This window comes from Periplaneta americana, chromosome 7 (genome assembly GCF_040183065.1).
Source record: "Periplaneta americana isolate PAMFEO1 chromosome 7, P.americana_PAMFEO1_priV1, whole genome shotgun sequence".
Classification (NCBI taxonomy): domain Eukaryota; kingdom Metazoa; phylum Arthropoda; class Insecta; order Blattodea; family Blattidae; genus Periplaneta; species Periplaneta americana.
The window spans coordinates 104,546,307-104,574,237 of record NC_091123.1 but is presented as its reverse complement, the minus strand read 5'-3'; the positions used below and the strand labels follow the sequence as shown (position 1 = coordinate 104,574,237).

The 27,931-nt window shown below is 35.3% G+C and overlaps 1 protein-coding gene across 12 annotated transcripts in view; it reads left to right on the top strand.

The window, feature by feature from the left end:
* Positions 1-27,931, top strand: part of Pi3K68D (phosphatidylinositol-4-phosphate 3-kinase catalytic subunit Pi3K68D) — a 987,208-nt gene that overhangs the window by 635,633 nt on the left and 323,644 nt on the right. For 9 of the 12 annotated variants that reach the window (XR_011333110.1, XM_069831124.1, XM_069831122.1 and 6 more), the window contains one exon: positions 16,014-16,163. The exons of 1 other annotated variant lie outside the window; for it this stretch is intronic. Coding sequence is in view for 10 of the 11 variants with exons in the window: in XM_069831124.1 (XP_069687225.1) it covers positions 16,014-16,163 (150 nt within the window). In the remaining variant the exon portion in view is untranslated. The remainder of the gene's footprint in view (positions 1-16,013; positions 16,164-27,931) is intronic. 2 more of the 12 variants (XM_069831123.1, XM_069831119.1) reach the window with 1 other exon arrangement.

The following is a 27,931-nucleotide window of genomic DNA, read 5'->3' as shown; positions in this document are numbered from 1 at the left end:
ATGTAAAGAGGGTCATGTAGGTACTTAAATTAATGTGAAATGTTCTAAAAAAAAAAAAAAAAAAAAAAAACAATGGTGCAATCTGTTTTGAGATAGGATCTCTAATCATTTTCAAGTTATTTAAAGATAACTTGTCATAATGACATAAACATTAGATACTACATCTACAGATATTTTGTAACATGGTACAATACTAAGGAAGCTTTGGAAAAGGTATTTTTATGCAATTCTGGTAATTAACTTTCCTGCTTTACTCTTTGGTTAACCTGTGACAGTTTCAATGCATTAACAATGGTGCAGTCTGTTTTGAGATATCTCTTATCGTTTTCAATTCATTAAATGATAACTGTCACAATGACACAAAAGAAAATTCTACAGAATGTTCTCAATATTTATCCTTTTTCGATGATGCACATTTGTAGATGGATTTTCCATTCAGAGAGAACATTTTGTAACACTTCCAGAGTGACTTTAGCACAGGCTTCAATGATACAGTTCTTTAACTCCCCATCTTCAGTCGTTTGTAGTTTACATTTCAGAGAAGAAGATTATTCTAATAATGGGAAATTTAATCTATTAAACCCAAATGCTGTGCCAACTATTCCCTCATTATCCTAGGTATAAGGGACAGATATCAGAAGACCATGAAGAACAATTACTAAAACTGATCTCCCTCCACCCAAGAAATGCAAATCTTTTAGTAATATTGGTTTTTCACTATTTGACCAAGATGTTCCGAGTGGCTCAGCATCAGTTAATGACATTCCCTTCTTGCCAGTAGAAAATGACCACAAAGAGACGCAAACAGATGTTGTCAACTTTGTGGAGGTAAAAAGAAATAATTAACAGATTGCATGTGAAAATTACACAACTTAATCAGGTGTTACAAGAGAAGCAAGATGAGATAACGAAAACAACCGAAAAACTCCAACTAATTGTAAGAGATCCATCACATAAAGAACAAGAAAATGTATGGAAAGAGGCCGATGAAGGCAGTATTCTTGCAAAATTTATTCTAGATCAGCTGCTTAATCATCGAAAGAGAATACCAAACAAGAATATATTAGGAAATTTGTGTTCAGAAATTGAGCCGTTACTGTGTAGATGCCCTCTCTTGCAATGCCAATTTGTGATGAAGACGGCCAAAACGGACTTGCTAATATCATTACTGTGAAATTTGTTAGGCCGCTTCTAGATAACATTGCAGCAGCTTTAACTGAAAAGCTTGTTTCTTCGAAGAATATGGCTTATAATCCACTGAGTCAAAAAATCTTGAAACTATGATTCTTGAATCTGCAATATCAAGTGGAATGTATCAGTGCAGTGAGTGAAATTATAAAACTCAGTACAAGTTATGGTAAATAATTACCCAAGTGATTACTTTGGAACATCGCAATTTAGCCTAGGGGTGCTACTCAGCGAATGAACTACAAAATTATGCCTCTGTCATCATGTTACTTAAACTGAACAGGTTACTATGTGGTATCTTCCCTGCTTTTAAACTCACGCTTTTACCATATTTAACCAAATTAAACATAAAAATACTTATTATTTTCTTATTTATTATTTATAAGTGTTATTATTACTCTTTAATCATTTATTTTAATTCATATTGAGCATTTCTTCTGTGGACACCAGAGCTTGGTAGACAGCGCCTCGTGGTGGAATTGAGAAATTATCCAATTTCAAGAAAATATTACTATTGTCAAGGCCGTATACAAAAAAGCGAAGGGAAAATCAAGTCGGCCGTGATCAAATACATTTGGTGAAAGTGAAAATATTGAAGAGAAAGTGAATGAAGAAGTTGTTAAACTTCGAACAGTAAACGATAAACTGAAAAAAGAACTACAAGAAGCAAATAACAAAATATTGCAGTTGGAAAGTAAAATTTCTGAACTTGAGAATGAACTCTCGAAGTCTAAATCATTCCTTGTTAAGCTTAAATATGAACAACTCTTTTCAGAATGCCAACGTAAAACCATTACTCGTGGCTCATGTAAATTTTGGAACAGTAACGATATTGCAGTAGCTGTGACACTAAGTGCAATTTCGAAAAGAGCTTCAGAATATGTAAGGAATATTATAAATTATCCCTTACCCAGTGCACGTACTTTACGTAGACGTCTTTCGACAATTGAGTGTCCACCAGGCTTAATTAAAATTAGCTTAGACATAATGACCCAGCATGCACATACCTTAAATGAAATAGAAAAAACTGTGTTGTGTTATGACGAAATGAAAATAGATAGTGACATTTGTTATGACTCAACAAGTGATTGTTTCTATGGGCCATATAATTATGTTCAGGTCATACTTGTTCGCAGTTTGACGGGGAAATGGAAGCAGCCAGTTTATTATGTGTTTGATTGTGCTATCACGCCTTCATTATTACATGAAATAATAATCTCTGTAGAAGCATCTGGTTTTAAAGTATGTGCTTTCGTCAGTGACATGGGTCCTCAAAATCAGAAACTACGGAAAGACTTGGGAATTAATGTAGGTCAGACGTATATTTCAAATCCTGTTACTTCTGAGTGTAGAATCTGGCTTTCTGTGATATACCGCACGCAGTGAAACTAATGAGGAATCATTTACTAGACACTGGATTTACTTTGGAAACCGGAGAAACTGTTAGGCCAGCAGTATTAGAAAAATTAATTAATTTCTGATAACGAAAATACAGACTTACAATTACTGTCATAAATTAACAATGAACCATCTACTAGTGACTGGAAGTGAATGACAAAATGTGAGAAAAGCTGCACAACTACTGTCTGGTAGTGTTGCAAATTGCATCCTTCACAATTATCCAACAGAGAAACACGTAGCACAAATCATTCATATTATAAATAATGGTTTTGATGTTTTAAATTCCCGGACACCTGTCCATAAGACATGTTCAATGAAAAGTGCTTATGGTATGTGTATTGAGCAGCAGGATGTTGCTCTAGAAGAACTATCAAAATTGTGTTCTTCTCTAAGAGTTGTGAATAAAACCAAATTGCTCCCATTCCAAACCGCGTTTCTTATCTCTATAGAAAGCTTGAGAGGTCTCTATGCCGAAATAAAAAAAGACGGATTTTCATACATAATGACTGCTAAATTAAATCAAGACGTCCTTGAGAGTTTATTTTCTCAATTAAGAGGCCTTGGAAAATTCTATGACCATCCATCACCTGTGTCTTTCATTTCAAGATTGAAGTCAATTCTTATTGGTCGAAATGCATCAAAAATTTTCTGCAGCACTGCTATAGAAGAACTGAACACAGGCTGTCTTTCACTGAGCAGTGATATCATCACACTTGCAATCCCGGAAATTCCAGAATCGATTAGTGCAATGAATTCAGAATGCAATTTTTCTAACAGTCACAATACAGAACAGCATGAAGTTTGTGAAGATGATTTGTTTCTGCAATCACTTAACGGTCTACTGGAAGATTTAAGATATTTGGGTGGGATCAGCAATGTCAGTGAAAGCGAAGATGTGAAATGTGTTGAAGTAAATAGTTCTGAAAAAAGTGAATTGATCGAAATGCTAGCTGGTTATCTTTCGTACCGTTTGAAAAAGAAATATTCGTGTGTATATACTGCAAACAAACTCTTCTATGGTGAAAAAACAAAAAACTTTGAAAGTAATAAATCCGATTGGTTACAGTGTGTTTCACGGGGAAATCTTATTCGTCCTTCTGTTGATTGGCTTCATATAGTTTACAAATTTTAAAAATGTTTTGAGGAGTACCATGGGGCTATGCTAAACAAGTGCAAAAACGTAACACAAACACTTGCCGCTATATTAAAGGAAAAGTTTTCTAGTATAGATCCATTCATTATTGAATGCTACTCCAGGACTCGGTCATTCATAAGAATGAAAGCTCTCAACAAATGGCGACAAGGGCAGAAAAGAAAATCATCTACAATTGGCCGTAAAACAGCGAAGAAAATGACGAAAATCCCAAATAATGTGAGTACAATAATGTAATATTTTCCTTAGTCATTCTATATTATTTTAATTTTCAAGGAATTAGCATTGTAATAATGTTCCACAGTCTCTAAAGAGCCCACAATAAACGAAAAATAGTTTGGGGTCAAAATGATGTTTTTATGAGTGTCATAAATATCTTCGGTCATTGCTTCCCATAGTAAAAGGCGAGTTAAAAGTCCCAGTCTCAACGGCAGGTGACGTCACGGGTAGTGGAGGGAACTTCACATGGCCAGTACCTTCTATTCTATTTTCCTTGCGCTAACCCATGATGTAAGTTACTCGTCGCAGTTCATAAAGCATCGTAAAATAACCAGTTACTTGTCAACTGCAACCCAAAGCAAGTAAACAGTGAACAATTAAGGCATAGTAGTTCAACAGGACATGACGGACACTGCCTTGTACGGTACATAGTAGAGGGAATCTAAAACACAGTTAACCTGAAACCACTTGTCTCTCTCCCATTGGGCACTAAGTTTTGCTCCCTGGTTGTGATTTTTACTAACTTAATTGGTAAGGAATTGCAGTCACAATGCATGAGAAGTACAATAAATTGTGCGATTTTTTTTCTTGCAGACCTTGTAGTGGTGAAAGAAATATCTAATGGACCTACTGATTAATCTATAGTGTACAGTAATAGCAAATGCTCTTATATTTTAGTGTGTGTAAACATTTTTTAAATTGGAAGTTAGAATTAAATTAAATTAGGAAGTTAGTCTGCAATATATGTAATAGAAATGGTGTTACTGTTGTGTCTCATTCTGCAAATCGAGCCACAGGAAAGAATGTGATTTGTTGTTTCATTATTTCCCACAACATGGTTGACTAAAGAAGAACTGATCTTTAGCCATTTGCCATCAAGCAAAGCATCACTTGTTCTACAGTAGACAAATCAAAGGAACAACATGAAAATGTTTACTTCCTAATGTGGTACCACCTGTATTTGACATAAACAAAAATCTCAGGATTCTCAGGGACTTTTTTTAGAATTTTGCTGCTCATAGGCATATGCGCATCTGCTCCCCCGGATCCCCATTTCTCTTTTGGAAATGTCAGCATCTCGCTTCCTTAAGTATATGATTAAGTCTCGTGAACAGAATATTGTATGAAATGGAAATATAAAAATTGGAAATTTATCCTTTGAACAGGTGGAAAAATTCAAATACCTGGAAGCAACAGTAACAAATATAAATGATACTCAGGAGGAAATTAAACACAGAATAAATATGGGAAATGCATGTTATTATTCGGTTGAGAAGCTTTTATCATCTAGTCTGCTGTCAAATAATCTGAAAGATAGAATTTATAAAACAGTTATATTACCGATTGTTCTTTATAGTTGTGAAACTTGGACTCTCACTTTGAGAGAGGAACATAGGTTAAGGATGTTTGAGAATAAGGTGCTTAGGAAAATATTTGGGACTAAGAGGGATGAAGTTACAGGACAATGGAGAAAGTTACACAATACAGAATTGCATACATTGTATTCTTCACCTGACATAATTAGGAACATTAAATCCAGACGTTTGAGATGGGCAGGGCATGTAGCACGTATGGGCGAATCCAGAAATGCATATAGAGTGTTAGTTGGGAGGTCAGAGGGAAAAAGACCTTAGGGGAGGCCGAGACGTAGATGGGAAGATAATATTAAAATAGATTTGAGGGAGGTGGGATATGATGGTAGAGACAGGATTAATCTTGCTCAGGATAGGGACCAATGGAGGGCTTACTGTATGTGAGGGTTGCAATGAACCTCCGGATTCCTTAAAAGCCAGTAAGTAAGTAAGTAATGTCGTAATAATGTTTGATTTTACTTGAAGGATGAGCATGTTACACTAAACGTGCAATGCACAACACTAAAATCGCTTTGCTGCATATGTTGTATGAAAAATAATGCAAATCGTATATGTGTCAATGTTCAGCAGTAATAATTAACCATTGTCGTAAAATATTTGGCCATTACAGACGATTTTTAATCATACTCTTTTCCTCGAAAGTATTGTATAACGCTACTGATTGCCTTAAGACAAGACAAACTAAGAACTATACTATACAAATCTGACACCAATGCTCTATTGATTGAGCTACCCAGAAACTCTACCAGACCTCGGCTGAATTATTCCCCTTTTTATCCACATACCTCAAGGGGTTGACAAAATGTCAGAGACCCAACATTGAGTGCACACTTTCTGTGTGACTTAAATTTGTGGTTTTCTGTTAATGAACAGTAACGTATATTATACAAATTTGGCTTTCAGGTATACCTCCCTGTAAAGCTGACTTGAATAATTTCGAGAGAAAAATTGTTCTGATGCCGGACATCGAACCCAGGACTTTTGGCTGAGCGTGCGAATGCATAGAGTTCCTGAGTAGCTCAGTTGGTAGAGCATTGTGATTGTAGGCCTAACATTATAATTTATATAAGTAAAGATTAACTTTTTGGTTCTATAAAATTATCTGTTATGGTAATCATTACTTATTAATGGATAAAAATTCGCTCTGTCTTGGTATAAATGGCAATTGACTCATAAATATGTCGAACATGGAATAAGGCCACTAAGGAAAAAATACCAAAGGAGAAGGATTCGAACCAATGCTGGTTTGAGCCTCGGCGTAGTTCAGTGGTTAGAGCGCCGAGTGCATAGAACTGGGGGTCTCAGGTTCAATCTCCAGCGCTGGAGCGATTTTTTTTTTTTTTTCCATTAATAACCAATGCTAACATTATAAATCTAAACAATCTATACTAATAATAAATCTGTAGCCGAAAGTTTTCTGGTAATTTTCGATTTTCCAAAAATAATTGGTCCTAACATGTATAATTAACCATCCTGAAACCGAAAATCGCTTTTTTGAAATTTTTGTTTGTATGTCTGTCTGTCTGTCTGTCTGTATGTTTGTTACCTTTTCACGCGATAATGGCTGAACGGATTTCGATGAAAATTGGAATATATATTAAGTTCGTTGTAACTTAGATTTTAGGCTATATGACATTCAAAATACATTATTTAAAAGGGGGGGTTATAAGGGGACCTGAATTAAATAAATCGAAATATCTCGCTTATTATTGATTTTTGTGAAAAATGTTACATAACAAAAGTTTCTTTAAAAATAATTTGCGATGAGTTTTATTCCTTGAAAAATTTTGATAGGACTGATATTTAATGAGATAAATGAGTTTTAAAATTAAAATAACTGCCATCTAAGGCCGTGTAATGAATTTAAAAAAATGACTTCGTCTACAAGGGACCTTGGACAGCAACAATCGAAAGCTGTGAAAGATAGCCTACAGAGAATGTTTCTGTGTTTGTATGAAGTAATATCGGAAGCTAAATTAACCGATTTGTATAATTAATTATTTCACCATTGGAAAGTGTAGTTTCTCTAGATGGACATAATGCTATAATGTTATTACTGTAACTTCTGATATAATATAATATAATATGTAATATTATATAATATAATTTAAGTTATTTGAAGGGTTCAGAACCATAGTGGGCCAAGTGCCATTTACTGAATACGTAGAAAACAAGGGTTAAAATTAAGTTGTTACCATAATTCAATGGAAACCTATAATAAGTTAAATAAAATATACACATTAAATCTAAATGATGTCAATCTTCTTTAAACTGTGGTTGCATGTAATAAAAATTAAGAAACATGTTAAAGGAATTGTCATTGCACCAAATGAGTGTCTCTGGACCAAAATGATCGCATTTTAATTATTTGGATGCAATTTAAATTAAGTAACATATTAAACGATTTATCCTTCCATCAAGCACGAATGTTCCCTGGATCAAATGTCCTATTTTAATTATGTAATTACTTTATATTTATTTCTAACGGGTGCAGCGGAGCACACGGTTATGGCTAGTAGCTAGAATAAATCTATATTCAAAGATTCTAAATCCATTGCACTTATCTGCCAAAATAGCAAAAATTAATAATAATCATAAAACAAAAATTATTTCAAATATCTGGTCCTCTCGTACTAAGATATAAAATTAATGTAGATGGTTCAACATATAAAATTATGAAACTTGCGTAACAAATTCGTAAATAGTAGTATAGTGTTATTAGTGATATAATTACTATTAATGAAATAATGAAGTTTATGGTATGTTTTACGTACCGTAAAGTGGGGTGACTTTGAACGCCGAGGTGACTTTGAACAGTAATTTAGCGCCTTTCTAAATTAAATGCTGTACCCAACTGCGAAAAAACTGAACTAATTTATTAACAACTTAAATAGTTTTTTCGCAATTGGGTACAGCATTTAATTTAGAAAGGCGCTAAATTACTGTTCAAAGTCACCTCTGCGTTCAAAGTCACCCCACTTTACGGTAACTATTTACCAACATTAATACATATTAATAGTCTGCTATGTTTATAACACAATATCTTTATTAAATTATTACACCCGCAAACCACTCATTTAATTACTGTTCGAAATATGACACTGCTTAACCATGTCAATAGAATGGACCGTTCCAGACACCCAAGACAAATTCTCCGCTATATACCACATGGAAGACGATCTTTGGGACGCCCACTGAAAAGATGGACGGAGACCGTAACAGGCCACTAGGCCTAATACCTGCAAGGATGATGATGATGAATATGACACTGAACAATGTAATATTTTGACAGATTTTCAAGAGAATACCTTTTTATATAAATGCTATAGAAGCGATCTACTGCAAGAATGAATTGCTATTTGTACAATATAATTCATTTTTATCAATTAAAGAGATCATGGCTAATAAAAAATGGCCCTGCAAACTGAATTATACCAAATACTCTACAATGATAATACCGGAAAGTTCAAGAAAAAAGTGGTGAATGGCTCGCCAGTGCTTTCTAGCGGCAGGGATTGTAGGCAGCGAGGATGACGTGACGAATAGCGCGTTGAACTGTGATAAGAGCTTTGTTCTTTAACAAACAATGATGTCGTAAGGATTATTTTCATTATAGTTGTAGCCTACAAAATGTCAGTTAAATGTGGAAATGTTTGTTCTATGTTTTGTAAAAATTACGCCTAGCAAAATATGCTAGATCTTTCTTCAGATTTCCAAAAGATAGAGATTGGGAGTAGTAATGTAAACACCAGTAGAATATTACTTTTCTGTTACAAGATGATGATGATGATGACGATTATTATTATTATTATTATTATTATTATTATTATTATTATTATCATCATTATTATTATTATCATTATTGTTATTATTATTATTATTATTATTATTATTATTATTATTATATTAATACTGCTTCTACTACCGGTACTACAGTTATTTGCTTTTGTCTTTTAAGTGTGCCATGCTCATAAGTTATAGGTAAATAAACGCAGACAGACGTTAATTAATGAGGTTTAATAGGGCGCATCAGCTACTATCGCTATTTGCGTCCTTATCTAAATTTCTTTAAAAAAACAAAACACAAACAATATCATAAGCAAAATGCTAGTACTAACTAAAAACGCTGTCAACAGTTCTAGACGAAACATTTAAAATTAGAGGGATAGAATATAAATATGTACAAAAATCACAAAATATATTCGGATCACTTTTGATTATCGGACTTCAATAACCATAATTCGAAACATGAGAAGTAAGTAAAAATAGAGTGTAATAAATTGGAAAATTATACCAAAGTTTAAAATCTGTCGTAGGACTGCTAATTTTTAATACCCTGTTTTTCATAACAGACTGAAGATAATAGTTATTTATTCATTGAATTTAACAGCTCCTTCTTCCGAAAATATGAGTCAAAATCAAAGCACAATGAAAGAATCGCGAAGGTCTCAAATAAACATATTAGATCTTGCATCCAGGAAGCTGCGGGTTTTCTGTTATTAGAAACAACAGACCATACTCCTCCATCGCATAATTAGATAGTGCATTAGCAATGGCATATTCTCTGTATTAACTGAAACAGTTACTAAAACTGCATAAATCTACTTTACATTGTCCATATTAAACACAATTTCTTTATAGCCTAGCTTATCCATATAAAAAATTGAAAGTCTTTACCTTTTTATCCAAATAGTGTGTCTTGGGATGTGTAACATAAAAATGTGAATTGATTTTATGAAGAAAGTGGACTCATGTTTTTTCATAATAAGTGATTCAGATAGTTATTTGGACAAATAATTTGCCTATTCCATATTTTAAAGGTATTATTAATATTTCACTAAATTAAGATCATTTTTTTACGATTCAAGAAATCCTAAAAGATAAAAACTGGCTCAAGCGGAAATGACAGCTCTAAACACAGTAAGTCCAAATGCCGATTTAATTAAAATTGTTCAAGATGATGAATTCATTAGTCACAAATGTGCTTAGAAAGAAGGAAATGGGAAAACGATATTCCAGTTACGATAAAAGTTTTGCCGCAACATTCCATTAATGTTCACCTCAAGACGAAAGATTTCTAAGAAGAAAATTATGTTTACCAACAGTTAGATCTCTAAAAAATTGACTTCATGAATTTGGTATAGGCTCGGTATAAATCGCACCATTCTACAATTAATTATTAAAAATAAAATCCGATATTGTACCATTCTGTATTGTGGGTCCCTATCACCACGGCATGGCACGTCCTCAGGTTGCGGATAGAGGAGACGGCCTCCAGATATGGAGGGTAGCTGCGAATATATTGAATAAGCAGTCGTGGACAGCCGATAAGGGGTGGTCCTCCAGCTTGGGGGTTGGGCGAAGGGCTAACAACCCATCACCGTAAAAAACAGCTTGTTACGTATCCCTATAATAAGCCTCGGAATAGGACTGATTCTCTGGCACGACCACAGCAAAGGAATAAGGATTTGAGATTTGGCACTTGGAACGTAACTAGTCTTTATAGAACAGGAGGGGTAACATTAGTAGCAAAAGAACTAGGTAGATATAGAATAGACTTCGTGGGAGTACAAGAGGTTAGGTTAGATGGGAATGGCATATCACAATTAGGAGATTACTTGTTTTATTATGGGGAAGGAAACAATAATCACCAATTAGAAACAGGATTCTTTGTTCATAAAAGAATAAAATCAGCAGTAAAAAAGGTCGAATTTATCAGTGACAGGTTATCATATTTAGTACTTAAGGGTAGATGGTGCGACATCATAGTTATAAATGCTCACGCCCCTACTGAAGAGAAAGACGACCATATAAAGAATAGCTTCTATGAGGAATTGGAACATACTTTTGATCAGTTCCCTAGATATCACATGAAAATTTTATTGGGGGATTTCAATGCTAAAGTAGGACGGGAGGATATTTTTAGACCAACTATTGGAAAAGAGAGCCTACACGCAATTAGTAGTGACAATGGAGTTAGATTAGTCAACTTTGCCACATCGAAAAATTTAATTGCAAAAGTACAACATTCCCCCATAAGGATATACATAAATATACTTGGACTTCTCCAGATGGATTGACACACAACCAAATAGATCACATCTTGATAGATAAACGGAGACATACTAGTATAGTAGATATTCGAACTTTCAGGGGTGCAGACTGTAATTCTGACCATTATTTGGTGATTGGAGAATTAAGAGAAAGATTATCAGTAGCCAAGCGAGTAGAGCAACAAGTTAATATTACTAAATTCAATATTTTGAAATTAAAGGACGAGGAAGTTAAGCAAAATTATCAGGTCGAAATTTCGAATAGGTTTGCCACTTTAGAAAGTTCCGACGAAGTTGAGAAAGAATTAGATGTTAATAGCGTGTGGGAAAATATCAGAGATAGTATCAAAATTGCAGCTGAGCAGAGCATAGGTTATTATGAAACTAAGAAAAAGAAACCGTGGTTTGATGAAGATTGTTGCATGGTAGTAGAAAGAAGGAAACAGGCAAAATTGAAATTCTTACAGGATCCAGTTGAGGAGAAGAGAGATAATTATTTCAATGAAAGACGGGAAGCAAGTCGTACACTTAGGAATAAAAAGAGAGATTACTTGAAGGAAAAACTGAATGAGGTAGAAACAAATAGTAAGAATAAAAACATTCGAGATTTATATAAGGGTGTAAAGGAACTTAAGAACGGATATCAGCCAAGGGTAAACGTGATCAAGGATGAGAATGGTGACTTGCTTGCAGACTCTCCATCAATCCTAAACAGATGGAAAAACTATTTTGCGCAACTACTAAATTTACATAGGCCAAATAGAAATGATCGGGACGAAATTGAAATACAAACTGCTGAGCCATTTATACCCGAACCCACACTTTCAGAAGTCGAAATTGCGATAGAAAATCTGAAAAAGTATAAGTCTCCAGGTATCGATCAAATTCCAGCAGAATTAATACAAGAGGGTGGGAGTGCATTATATAGCGAAGTTTATAAACTTGTACTTGCTATTTGGGAAAAGGAAATTGTACCAGAACAATGGAAGGAATCCATAATTGTACCTATTTTTAAAAAGGGGGACAAAACCAACTGTGGTAACTTTCGAGGAATATCACTTTTGTTGACGTCGTACAAAATTTTGTCCAATATTCTTTTGAGAAGATTAAGTCCGTATGTAGATGAAATTATTGGGGATCATCAGTGCGGTTTTCGGCGTAATAGATCGACTATTGATCAGATTTTTTGTATTCGACAGATAATGGAGAAAAAATGGGAGTATAAGGGTACAGTACATCAGTTATTCATAGATTTCAAAAAGGCTTATGACTCGGTTAAGAGGGAAGTATTATATGATATTCTTATTGAATTTGGTATTCCCAAGAAACTAGTTCGATTAATTAAAATGTGTCTCAGTGAAACATATAGCAGAGTCCGTATAGGTCAGTTTCTATCTGATGCTTTTCCAATTCACTGCGGGCTAAAGCAGGGAGATGCACTATCACCTTTACTTTTTAACTTCGCTCTAGAATATGCCATTAGGAAAGTTCAGGATAACAGGCAGGGTTTGGAATTGAACGGGTTACATCAGCTTCTTGTCTATGCGGATGACGTGAATATGTTAGGAGAAAATACACAAACGATTAGGGAAAACACGGAAATTTTACTTGAAGCAAGTAGAGCGATCGGTTTGGAAGTAAATCCCGAAAAGACAACGTATATGATTATGTCTCGTGACCAGAATATTGTATGAAATGGAAATATAAAAATTGGAGATTTTATCCTTCGAAGTGGTGGAAAAATTCAAATATCTTGGAGCAACAGTAACAAATATAAATGACACTCGGGAGGAAATTAAACGCAGAATAAATATGGGAAATGCGTGTTATTATTCGGTTGAGAAGCTCTTATCATCCAGTCTGCTGTCCAAAAATCTGAAAGTTAGAATTTATAAAACAGTTATATTACCGGTTCTTCTGTATGGTTGTGAAACTTGGACTCTCACTCTGAGAGAGGAACATAGGTTCAGGGTGTTTGAGAATAAGGTGCTAAGGAAAATATTTGGGGCTAAGCGGGATGAAGTTACAGGAGAATGGAGAAAGTTACACAACACGGAACTGCACGCATTGTATTCTTCACCTGACATAATTAGGAACATAAAATCGAGACGTTTGAGATGGGCAGGGCATGTAGCACGTATGGGCGAATCCAGAAATGCATATAGAGTGTTAGTTGGGAGACCGGAGGGAAAAAGACCTTTAGGGAGGCCGAGACGTAGATGGGAGGATAATATTAAAATGGATTTGAGGGAGGTGGGGTATGATGATAGAGACTGGATTAATCTTGCACAGGATAGGGACCGCTGGCGGGCTTATGTGAGGGCGGCAATGAACCTTCGGGTTCCTTAAAAGCCATTTGTAAGTAAGTAAGTAAGTAAGATATTGTACCATTGAATGAAAAGGTTGTAACTATTATTGTTGAAGATAAAATATCTTTGAAGGAGAATATAACTTATAATGCTAAAACAGACACTTTGAGGGATTCGTTGAATTATGTACAGACAGGCGTAATCAACAAACTTCAACTGACGTAAAAATTTCAGAAGTGCCATTTGCAAACCAAGCAATGATTTTCATTATTCGAGGAATGTGCAAAATTTTAAAACAAACTATAAGTTATTTTCTATCAAAAGATACAGGTCTGCAGAGATTTTAAAATCACATCTGTTCGATGTAAAAGATAAAATACAAGATACAGGCTTCATCCCTAAAGCAGCGACTGTGCCAGTGTTTTGACTGGCAAATATTTCAATGTGGTAATAAATTGTTACATCAAAAATAAAATGGATAACCATTAGCCAAGGAACGAAATATGCGATGTATGAAAGTTTCTAAAGTCATGCACAACTAAATCATAATTACATTTCAAAATACGAGAATTGTTTCATTTTATTTCTATTCCAATAACTTTGTAATTTCTTATTAATTTAAAATGTTGTGAACCTTGTGACTCTAAATAAAACTATTGATTTGCATTTTCTTATTGACATCAAATGAACACCTCTCCGTTTTTCCTCACGTAACCTAGCATGCTGCAAGGAGTGTATAAACAATCCAAGCCGCTAGATAGCAGCACAGTCACTTTTCACCGCCACTTGCAATGCTAAACCGGCAAGCTTTCCAGTATTATTGTTATAGAGTATTTGATTATATTGGACTAGCAACAATATTGAAGTCTGTATCACTTGTTCAGTATTGAATGGTAACAGATCAAACTTCTAACACTGTAGAACTGTCATAAGGTGCATTTTATGTATTAACTAATATATGACCTGTCACATAGGTCTAGCTCATTACCAAGCCCCAGATTTTTAGGTTAATTTAGATTTAATTATTTTCAACCCATGTTTTAGGTTTTCTTTAGGACTTGTTATAATGCTATATTTAGGAATTTATAGGATCACGCGATTGTGCTACATCTAACTCTGACATGCGCCTATGCTAGGTTGGCCGGATTGTTCCTAGATGAAGTCGCCATATTGAAGCACTACTGTAGCCCAAAGCCACCAATCGCCAATCCCTGAACTTTCATATGACCGCCTCTGTTCACTATTGAACGGTAACAGATCAATCTTCTGATGCTGTAGAACTGTTGATAGGTGCATTTTATGTATTAAGTAACTATACAGCCTGTTACGTAGGTCTAGTTCATTCCAAGCCCCGAATTCGTAGGTTTTAAAAAACTAAAATGTTGTTTTCAACCCATGGTTGACATACACCTGTGTCAGGTTGGCCAGATTGTTGCTAGGTGAAGTTGCCATATTGAAGCACTACCGGTACTGTAACACAAAGTCGTCAATCCCTGAACTTTCATATGACTGTCTCTGATGTCATAATATCTGCCTCAAATGTTAGAAAACAGGATCCATGGCTAATTAAACACACACATTTAGTTAGTTAACAACAGTGACAATTATTAAATAGTGACAGTTATTAAATATACCGTGTACATTTCTAAACTAAAATGAATGGAATATTATAACAATTATATTGTGCATAGCTCTTTTTAGAACTGCTCATTCTCCAATACACATTTATAAACTAAAATTAAAGGAAGATTATAACAATTATATTGTGCATACCTCTTTTTAGAACTGTTCATCTTTCAGTACACAAAAATTAAAATTAAAGCAAGATTGTAACAATTATATTGTGCATACCTATTTTTAGAACAGTTCATCTTCCATTACACATTTATAAATTAAAATTAAAGCAAGATTATAACAATTATATTGTGCATACCTCTTTTTAGAACTGCTCATCTTCCAGTACACATTTATAAACTAAAATTAAAGAAAGATTATAACAGTTATATTGTGCATACCTCTTTTTAGAACTGCTGTTGCTGCTGCTCCGCCATCTAGTGCTCCTTACTTCATTTTACATTCTCGCTATCTACGACCTCCTCACCATGTGTGTTTCTGCCCACCCTATAACCCTCCCCTACTACAATGTGCCCGAATGGGGGGGAAGTGCTGCATTGGTGTAGACTTTCTGGAAAATTGCCAAAATTTTAATAGAGAAAGAAAAACCCTTTTTCATTTTCATTGTGCAATCTACTCTGCAAAACACTTCACATGACATTCTGGTTCTTTATTATAAATATTTACCATTCTCTTATGTTAGCAGAATTCATCAGAGACTACAGCAGAAGATGATATCAGTATTGGAGAAGCCCGTTATCATCGCCGATTACAGCTTATGCTCCGGGCTTTATTTTCAGTGTCTGGTGAAGCTTTAAGAGGAAGATTCCTAGCCCAACAGTTGTTGGTGAAGGTACTTGTAAAACAATTTTATTCCCTATTAAATTTATCTATCACGTTTACAAGTCTAAGTGATATATTTTGCAAGGAATTTTCCAAAATATAGGTACTGCAAGCTAGGAAGTTGACTATTTAGCACATGCACACATAGCTTCTGTTCCCTACTACACACACCAAAAGGCACAACCTGCTACCATGAAACCATTTCTAATTAATTTTATTCTCAGCATTCTTATAATGAATGTACAATGTCGAGAGATTAACCTTTCAGCTAATGTGGCTCTATGCTCATTTGTTCTCATACCTTAGTTTACCAGTCTCGACACTAATAAAGTTCGATCATAAACCTGAAAGGGTTGTAATAGTAAATGTAAAGTTTTACTGTTTGGTAGGAGTCATGGAAGTGGTATTGCTTCACTTCTAGAATCAAAACTGGGTTTTAATCGAGCTGTCTTGTGAAATAGTAAGCCTGATGACCTCCTCAGAAAAGTTGTTGAGGATTTATTTAATCCAAGTTGAAAAGAGGTATCATGTAGGCCAGGTAATAGCATGGATAAAAATTATAATTATTGCATTGAAACTGAGCTCGACAACATAATTTATTGAAAAGAGATACCATGCTAATGTGGGATTCCTCAGCCTTTTCAGTAGGCACGAAAAACTGTATCTTCACAGGAAAGTGCAGAGTGTGTATATATGGCTCGAGTAGGCCCTGATGAGATCTAGGGCATCACACATTGATTCGGTAGATGAAGGTACGAATATACCAAGGAGCACTGTTTGCTTATGGCTAATATCATTAGTGTGTGCCATGTTAGAAAACAGAGTTGCATATTCCTGCATTAGTTAATGCTAGGGCTTCTGTTTTTAGGTTAAAGTTAAAACAAGTTTAATTAAATTATGAATATTATGAAGTTTCAAATAATTAAGATTTTAAATATAGTAATTTCACTATTTTTCATCACAATATTAGGGGATTAAAACAAAAAATTGATGAATTGATGATTGCTTTAGCATGTCAAAATCATAAACCCCATATATTATAATAACTGAACATCATAATATGAAATAACAGGCAATATTACATAGCTGTCTTCACATGAATAAGTATTAGGTTCTAATTTCTGTAGAAATGTCTTCCAAATAGAGGGTGCTTGTATTTTCATTAAAAATTATCTATTATTTAGTAAAATTGATCTGTCCGATTTCTGCAGTGAACAAGATATTGAAATCTGAAATCTGTGAGATTCAAGTTGTGGTCAGTATCTTGTGTGTTTATAGAACTGCAGTAGGAGATCTTCTTCTTCTTCTTCTTCTTCTTCTTCTTCTTCTTCTTCTTCTTCTTCTTCTTCACTTTAGTTTGGCTTAAGCCCAATTCGAAGAGTTTCTGACCATTGTTTTCATGGTCTGCCAAGATCTTTTCTACCAGTCGATCTGTGTCATTCTTCCTACATAGGACTTCCAGTTTTTTCTATGGTTGAAAATACATTTTTTTTTCTTATATCCTCATTTCTAATGTGGTCCCTGTATATTTAACCAGGTTAGTCTGTCTATGAAATTGCTGAGTAGGCAGTTTTTGACGTAGAGAGGTTACCAGCTTCTACCAACCCCTCCTCAAGGTAATGAGGACCGAATTTCATTTCAAGGTTTACTCCCTTAGCAGAGTTGGCTTACTGGCCTAAGAAGTTTCTCCTACTCCTTGGTTTTAAAAATGTTATATCCAATTTAGATTTATCAATGAAAAGACTTTACAAATTATTTATAGAATTTATTATCTATGTTGTCATAAATGTAGTTTATCTCTCAGAAAGTTCTCGTAAAAGTAAATTATCCTCTTCTTAAAACTTATCACCACAGTATAGATATTCATACACTAAGGAAACTGTGTGTTAATAGGGCTATCACAACATGTTAGCTGAGCATCAGTGGTGCCAACTTTTGAAAAATTTTGGGTGTGCTCAAAATTTTAAATTACAATAAAATATCAAATTCTCCCTTACATGAATCGTGATATATATGTCTATTCACAACAATGATATAAAATATAGAATGACAGAAAAATTAGAGATCTGACAATCTTTATGATAATAAGTCGATAAAAATAACTGAATACAGATAGTAACTTAATTAAATTGTGACAAAGAGTTGTGTAGCCCTGTGAATAACAAGACTGTGATTAAGTTGTAAATTTAAGTTTACAGTTAACTTTTTAAATTTATGATTCGACTTCGTAATATAATATAAAATAATATATGGACTCACCAATATGTAGCGCAATGAGTTGCAAATGTGTTCCTCCTCACTGCACTTCTTCCTATAAACTCGTCTCAAACATCCTCTAAATCCAACTTTTCAGTGCTATCCTTGTGTATACTTAAAATAGCAATGTGATTAAATCGCTTCTGGGACATTGTTGAATGCAGAAATGTTTTTAGATTTCTCAACATGGAGAAAGATCTTTCAGCTGTAGCAGTGAAAACCAGCTTAGTCAGAGTCGGGCGTATAAATTTAATTAATTCAGGCACTATTTCACAAATAACTACATCTCCAAAATTTCTTAATTCAACACACAACATTGCAGCACTATCACACATCATATTTCTCTGCAACCCTAAGATCTCATAGTCATTTATGTCATCATTGAAAACACACCTGACAATTCTGAAATCATCTTCTTTTCCAATTACAAAGTTTTTCACTGTATTTAAAATTTTGCTTTCCTGGAAACACTCTTTAATGGATGCTGTCACACAATCTATAAGTTCAAAGAATTTACCCCTAAAATATTCCTTCATGTCACTAAATTCATGCTGTGTGTTGACGATTGTCTAGGCAGTGAGACACTTTCCTTTGCTTCGGGTCCTTGGCTCATTTGCTCTTCTGGTAGTTTGTCCCATAACATTTCATAGTTATCACGAAAAGTTCGGAATGTATTTTATCAAATTGTGAATGAGACAATTTGCTTCATGGAAATTAAGGTTTACACTTTGTAATTTTATATTTGTTGCATTCAGGATGGTAAATAGCTGTGTTATCATGTATAAATAAGCAAAATGTTCAAATGACTCAAGTAGTTTTAGGTAACTGGAAACTTTAGTACCAGCATCACTTTTATCATTTTCAGAAAAATCTGAGAGGAACAAAAGAACATCTTGATAGTTATCTTTTAGAGATTTTAAGCTAAGGGCCCTGAAAGTGAATTGCGTTGGACAAAATGCCCTTAAATTTTGTTCTGAACCATGTGCATTTATATCCCTTAAAGAATTAAACCAGTTCAACCTTTTCGTGGACTCTCTTATATTTATTAGATCTTGAGTTATATTGATCACATTTCTGCAAGTTGTAATGTGCTTCACAACATCTTGTGCCTATAAATTCAATGAGTGCGTGAAGCAATGCAAATATTTAGCTTTTTTATTTACTTGTAAAATCTTTGCCTGTACTCCCTTGTATTTCCCACTTAAATTCGCAATATTATCCGCAGCAATTATGAATATTTAGCCCTAGTCTTAATAAAGCATCACTGATAATATTTGTAGAGACTAGTCGCATCTGTTGCTGACGTTTCATAGAAACTGATGAAATGCTCTTGAATTTCAAGTTCTTTAGAAATAATATGTAAATGTATCGACACTTGCTCTGTTTTTGCCACATCACTCATTTCATCCATAAGCACCCTGCTTCGCGAATTTCATTAGCCAACGAACAAAGCATTTTCAATGGCATGATTTGGAGCATTTCTTTTTTGGTGTCGTGTGACACCCACCTAAAGGTATCTCTATCAATAAATCGCCTGAGTTCTGGGTAGTCTTCACATAGCAATTTCAAAAGCTTATGGAAATTACTTGCTTTGTTCTTATGCCCGCGGATTGCTAGTCCCTCCTTTGATAAATATAACAATGATGAAAATAGTTTATGTAAGGCGACACAAAAATTTTGAAGGTCTTGCAATTTTGCAAGATTCAAATTGGATGCAACAGTTACTCCACTCTGCACCACAAGTACTTTGAAACATGATTTTTTGTGGCACTGGGATATTTCATGGGAACTAAATTTTCTTAAGGCATGTTACCAGTTAGAAAAGCCAGAGGAAATGAAACAAGGGTCCACTTTGGTGGAGAAATTTAATAGTTTTTATCACTAGCTTCCTGAGTAGGTGAATTGATGGCACTCACTATTGGTCAGAGGGGGGCGCCTTCTTTGTGGATTTTGGGAAGACCATATATTCTCGGTATAATGTACCCTATTCACCTACTCAGGCCCTAGCTCGTTTTCTGGCTACGAAACTCCAACCTCTCACTGAAGAGATTAAATCCAACATCAAGGATTCAAGCCATTTCATCGAGATTATAGACCAAATTAAGCTACAGGACAGAGATCTACTAGTCAGTTTTGACATAACTTCACTGTTCACCAATGTTCCAGTCAACAAAGCCACCTACATCATTAACCAGAAACTCATAGCTCAAGATCTGCCGACAGAATGGGCAACACTAGCAGAGTTCTGTCTACAATCCACCTTTTTCCAGTTCCAAAACAATGTCTAAGCTCAGAATGAAGATCTGGCGATGGGTTCCTCATTATCACCCATGGCAGCCAACATTTTCATGGAAGCCTTTGAAACTGAAGCTTTAGCCAACATACAATCATCACCCTCACATTGGTACAGATACATTGAGATACATTTGTGATATGCCATACGGTGAAGCAACCTTGCACATGTTTCTGACCAACCTCAATGCACAACATCCCAGAATACAGTTCACCATGGAATTAGAACACGAAGATCAACTCCTGTTCCTGGATGTACTGGTTAAAAAGAGAAGTGATGACTCTCTCGGCCATTCGGTTTTCAGGAAATCTACCCACACCAATAGATACTTACACGCCTCCTCACACCACCACACAGGAGTCAATAGATCGGTCATCAAAACTCTCACCGAGCGTGCTCATAGAATTTGTGACTCTTACGAGCAGAACTTCAATTCCTACACAAACCTTTAAAAAACAATGGATATGATGACAACATTATAAGTAAGTCCACATACAAGAACTCACAACCAGAAGCAAACAAACAGGATCCTGAACCTATGAACACGAAACAGAAGGCCTTCCTCCCATACATAGAAGGAACCACAGACAGAATTTATTTATTTATTTATTTATAATTTATTTATTTATTTATTTATTCTGGTGTAGTTAAGGCCATCAGGCCTTCTCTTCCACAACACCAGGAATACAAATACAATAATATAGAAAAACAGAGAAAAAATACACTATATACAAAATAAAGCTACACAAAAAATAAAGAGAAAGAAAAAAACACTATAACAAAGTAACAAAGTAAAGCCACACAAAAATATACACAGGTTGCAGTCACACAAACTTTAAATGAATGATTAAGTATCATAATTAATTGTATCCTAACTAATTAACTAACATAAACAAGAAACTTGCAATTTTAATCTAGATTAAAAAAGAAAAAGAAAAAAAAACACAAATCAATACTTCTAGCAATACCTAAAAACATTAACTAAGACAAAATTTTCCAATTTAATTTTGAATTGTAATAAAAACTACTGAAGAAATTCAATATCAAGACTGTATACAATGCCCCACACAAAATCTCCCACTCGTTAGTCAAAGTCAAACATAAACTTCCATATCTCCAATCATCAGGAATATACATGATCCCTTGCTCCTGCAGTCTGACATACATAGGCCAAACTGGACATACGGTGGAAGATAGAAAGAAGAATACATCCGATTCTGCAAATATGGCCCATATGAAAAATCAGCAATAGCCTTACACTCAGCAGATTCAGGCCACGCCATTGAATTCGACAATATCAAGATAACGGATAAAGGAGACAACATATACAGAAGACTGTTTAAAAGAGCTATCCACATCAAACTACATCCCAACAACATTAACAGGACGATGGGTTACAACTCAGCAACTCATGGGGAAGTCTATTCCAAGATAATACTTAGGAACAAGGAACTAGTGTCGCCATATGTACACAGCACACTGTCATCTGAACAACGGACATGGAATCAAGATCACCCCACACAGACTCCCATTTTCTTTCGGACCATATTAGGGCCAGTCTTTAATATGAATACTCCCCTCCATACAGACTTCAACTGGATTATAGTTTATCTCTCAGAAAGTTTTCGTAAAAGTAAATTAACCTCTTCTTAAAACTTATCACCACAGTATAGATATTCATACAGTAAGGAAACTGTGTGTTAATAGGGCTATCACAACATGTAAGCTGAGCATCAGTGGCGCCAACTTTTGAAAAATTTTGGGTGTGCTCAAAATTTTTAATTACAATACAATATCAAATTCTCCCTTACATGAATCGTGATGTATGTCTATCCACAACAATGATATAAAATATAGAATGACAGAAAAATTAGAGATCTGACAATCTTTATGATAAGTCAATAAAAATAACTGAATACCGATAGTAACTTAATTAAACCACGATAAAGAGTTGTGTAGCCCTGTGAATAACAAGATTGTGATTAAGTTGTAATTTTAATTTTACAATTAACTTTTTAAATTTACGATTCGACTTCGTAATATAATATAAAACAAAATATGGACTCACCACTATGTTGCACAATGAAGAACTAATCATATGCCAGAAGGAGTACCTATGACCTATCATTGAAAGTCCTCTCCCATTGAGACTCCTATATATATATATATATATATATATACACACAAGCTCACACACTATTTCCTTGTCCACTGCTCTGAGGATGACCGCAACACTTACTTACTTACTGGCTTTTAAGGAACCCGAAGGTTCATTGCCGCCCTCACATAAGCCCACCATCGATCCCTATCCTGAGCAAGATTAATCCAGTCTCTATCATCACATCCCACCTCCCTCAAATCCATTTTAATATTATCTTCCCATCTACGTCTCGGCCTTCCCAAAGGTCTTTTTCCCTCCAGCCTCCCAACTAACACTCTATTTGCATTTCTGGATTCCCCCATATTTCCTACATGCCCTGTCCATCTCAAATGTCTGGATTTAATGTTCCTAATTATGTCAGGTGAAGAATACAATGCGTGCAGTTCTGTGTTGTGTAACTTTCTCCATTCTCCTGTAACTTCATCCCTCTTAGCCCCAAATATTTGGATGACCACAACACAGCAGTCTAAATGTCAGCCACCAAGACAACACAGTATAAGCCCAGGAATTTCTCCACAGATCATGTACACCAGCCGGGGAAGCCTACGCCAAAACATAAACAATTTTTCACGACTATATTCGGCGACATCTGGGAGAGATTTCAGGTTTCATATATTTTTCTCATATTCAGTACAGCATTAATAGTTTGTATGGTATATTTCATTTATCCAACTCTGACAGGTTCATTTGTTACAAATGTTTAAGAAATAGGTCTACACTCTTTTTCAATTTTAAGAAAACTTCTAATACCAAATAATAGCATAATAACTGCATAATTTTTGTGTGTACTGTATAATAATGGTTCAAAAGATAGAAATAGTAGTACACGAGAATACTTCTCATGATAATATATGGTACACATTGTATTACAATTCCTGATATAAAAAATTAGCAGTAATTTGGAAGTTGATCTTACCACAGTTCATATCTTTGCATAGTGCTAAACAACTTCTTCGAAAGATGATGTGTGGTGACTGAAGACAACTCTGAAGACTGCATGTTAGGGGATTGTGCCAATTATCCAAGGATTGAAGCTGTGAAGGTGATGTTAGAAATATAAGACTTAGATCATATAATGTACAAACAGTGGATCAGCACAGATGTTTGCGACGTGTAGACACGTGACGAATTTAATGAAAAATTAGCTGACAAACACTGCCAGATCGGGCGCAGGTTCGATTCCCGCTTGGGCTGATTACCTGGTTGCGTTTTATTTCGAGGTTTTCACCAACTGTAAGGCAAATGTCAGGTTTTCTGTGGCGAATCCTTGGCATCATCTTGCCAAATACCAATTCGTTATCATCAATCTCATCAATGCTAAATAATCTAGTAGTTGCTATAAATAAAAAAAATTAGACCTATTAGTTTACTGTAATTATTGTGATAAAGGAGACTTTTTAAATGTAGGCCATTTCAATTTACTTGCTGCATGTATCAAATACGAAATTCTTTATATACTGACTGTAAAAATACATCTACCTCAACCGAATGAAATTTATTACTGGACACTGTTAACCTCTTCCCTTACTATATATTTTACCAGTTTTGTGAAAAAAAAGTGTCATATTTTTTTTATTTTCGTAAAGAAGTAATTTAATATTGCAGAATCACTGTACATCACTAATTTTCTTACATACCTAAAAAAATCACTATGAAATAGACAATGGGACTCAAACGAGTTAACTCGGGTTAATAAATTTTGACACAAGTTAGCAACCCGAGTTAACTCGGGTTAATCAGGGAAGTGGTTAAAGAAGAACATTCGAAAGATTTGAATGATCGATATTTGATTTATTCAGTTTAATAATTCCAATAGGCTGGCGAGAACTACACCATTGATTTTTTTATTTGTTCATTAACGCTTCCAATTTTGCTTCACTTCACTTCTGAGTTAACGACACTTCTGTCTACTAAAAAAGCTACTGTGTCCTAATTCAGTATTATACACAACCTGGTTAATAACATAGTGCTTGGTAACAATGGAAGTATGTAGAAATGTTAAATGTTATGTTTTATTTAATGATGATCACAATTGCCGGGGTTATATCAGCATCACTGGTGTGCCAGAATTTTGTCCCACAGGAGTTCTTTTATATGCCAGTAAATCTAGACATGAGCCTGTCGCATTTAAGCACACTTAAATGCCATCGACCTGGCTTGGGATCAAACCCGCAACCTCGGACATAAAAGACCAGTGCTATACCAACTGCGCCAACCAGGCGGACAAGTATGTAGATAATTAAAACTTCATAAAACTTATTATAAATCTAATAAAGCGAAAAAAATTTAATGTAGTATCATTTATATCTAATGTTATAATTTTCAACATCACATTTCACCAAAACGAATGCCGAACTGTTCCAATTTGCTGGCGAAAATATATTGCTCTACAGTCTACATTCACAATTGTGGCAACATTAGAAAGGTTTCTGTTCGACAGTGAAATGTAAAACTGCCACCATAAAGTTGAAATGAAACTGAAAACCGCTAGATAGAAAATATTCAAGCTAGACTGAGGTCGCAATCCACTGGATCTGGCGGAAATTTTGCTGTTCTGGCAACACTGGTTTCCATATAACAAAAGAAATTACATACAATTTCTGGAGTTAATTGAAAGGAATAGCACCTCTTCTGCAGCAATGATTTGATTGCCTTCATGTCGTCTGTAGTCACAGCACAGTCTAGTACATACAGTCACAAAGCTCAATACGTAGGGAATATGCATGCAATGACAGTTGAATTTTAGTTGCTAGCCACTAGGTTTGCTACTGTCGCACAGTCTATTGTTCCTAGTACTCTCAGTTGCTAACCGCTTGGAACATTGTATCACGAGAAATGCAAAAAATCACCTCAAGCTTCGTGACTGTATGTACTAGACTGTGGTCACAGACAGAATGAAGCAGGAGCTCGAGCAGACTGACTTTATAGCACTGATTTTGAATGAAACCTCCGACGCAATAAACATATCTCAACTCTCAACCGTTCTGTTGATCAGAATGTTAAAATTGTTTTGAATGATTTCAACTGTGGCAGCAAACTTATTGCTTAAACCTATGATGATGCTGCAGTAATGGTGGGACATATCAGCTTTTTAAATATTATGTCATGCACGGTCTCTGTTGACACCCCTCTGCTTACTGTAGTCACAGTTGTAGAGAGGGGACAAGATGGCCGAAGCTTGTGGGAGTGTTATACGACGATGTAGAAAGGAAAAACTTTGATTACAAATACAACAATTAGTTCCTTCACTGGACGATGAACAGGGGAAACGGTAGTGCCGTTGAGAAATCTTGAGTATTGAAATTTTTGTTCCTATGACTCTGATTGAAGTTAGTTGAAGATGTAACGAGGCTAGGACGGGAGATATAAGAAGTTAGGAGTAACGGGAGTGTCTAGAAAAACGTATATAGCTGAGTATTGTGCTGTGATATTCTGTTTTATATATGTAGATGCTTTTTCAAGTACCTGTATTCAATAACCCATGGCTGAGTGATTAGTCTCTCTGCCTTGCACTGTGGCGACCCAGGTTCTATCTCCATCTGGATGGTAAGCAAAACAGGTGCGAGGTTTTTTTATCAGGGTTCTCCCATTTCCCCTCATCATTGTCATTCTACCAATATTCCATAATCACCATCACTCTGTGAGATCCCAAGCCCAGACATGCAGGATAAATAAAAAGAAGTCTGAAAGTTGTACAGTTTGTATTTAATAAAGACTATCATGCTTCGAGTATGCCTCACAGTCTAAATATGCGTAGTCAAACAAAAGAGGTTTTGTTTACAAATATTTTAAATATCTTCCTAGCAGTGAGTCATCCGCTATTACTTCCATTACAATAAAACTCAAAAGACTTATGACAACAGCTTTTGGTGTTAGTTTAAACATTGAAAGAAATCATTGTATTGACGCGATTGAGTCTCTACAAAATGATCCATACCCATCTTTTCGTTCTCCTAACCGTCTCATTACTCATTTTTCGTTTCATAGTCTCGTCCATAATTTTCCTCCTCAATGTCTCGTCAGTCATTTTGTCTTGTTCGTTTCGTCAGTCATGTCATTTTCCTCTTGATCGTCTCTTTAATCAATTTACTAGGCCCATTATTGGAATGGAATGAAATGGAATTTAAGTGAGAAGGCACGGATGGCCCAGCACTGCGACCTGTTCAGATCTATTGTGCTAACCCTCGATATGGAATGAGTTGCGTGCCATAGATCCCCTACGCTCACCAACCCAACCACATGATTCCCTAATGACCGGTCCCTACAGCCAACAGAAATTCAAATACCATTCCTGCTTTGGCAAGTTCCCCAAAGGCCCCCTTTCGGTCCGACGCGAAACTCCTCCCTGAGTAGGTCCGCGCCGGGTGCTCATTGCAGAAGCCATTCAGCATTGCTTAGGTACATTCCTCGTAGGCTGGTCGAGAGAGCCAGTTGTTCTGGGAGGCCACCTGTAGAGTGAGCTGAAAAGCCAGAAACGGGATGATGAGGAAATGATGATGGGGAAGGAAAGGAAGTGGCGAAGATGAGTGGGGTCCCAATCGCCTGATAAAGTTATCTGGTATTCATCCATAGGAGTGAGGGAAAAACCCTGAAAAAACCTCACCCAGGCAACTCGCCCTTACCGGGAATCGAACCCGGGACCGCTGGGTTCGGTGTTAGACTCGCTAACCCCTCAGCCACAATGGTGGACATGCCCATTATTAATCTCATCAATCGTTTTTTTTTCTCCCCTTCACTTCTTCATTCATTTTTTCTGGTCAGATTAATTAAATTCTGATTGTCCTTTCAGCTGTTTCCCTATTAATATTCTCAGCAATCTGTTATTTCATTCATCTCGTCAGTCGTTCTACCCTAATCGTCCCAGGTCTTAATTTCCTTCAACAATAGTATTAAGAAACTCTCAAAGAAAGCAAAAGCAAAAAGGTGATTCTCATTTAACTTGAGCAGCTTATGTTCCCTAATGCTGAAATTTGTAATATTTCTCTGTCATGTGTAATTCTTTACTAAATACGACCAATAATGTCATAAAATGATCTGCAACAATGAAAAGGAGAAATATATTGGTCTA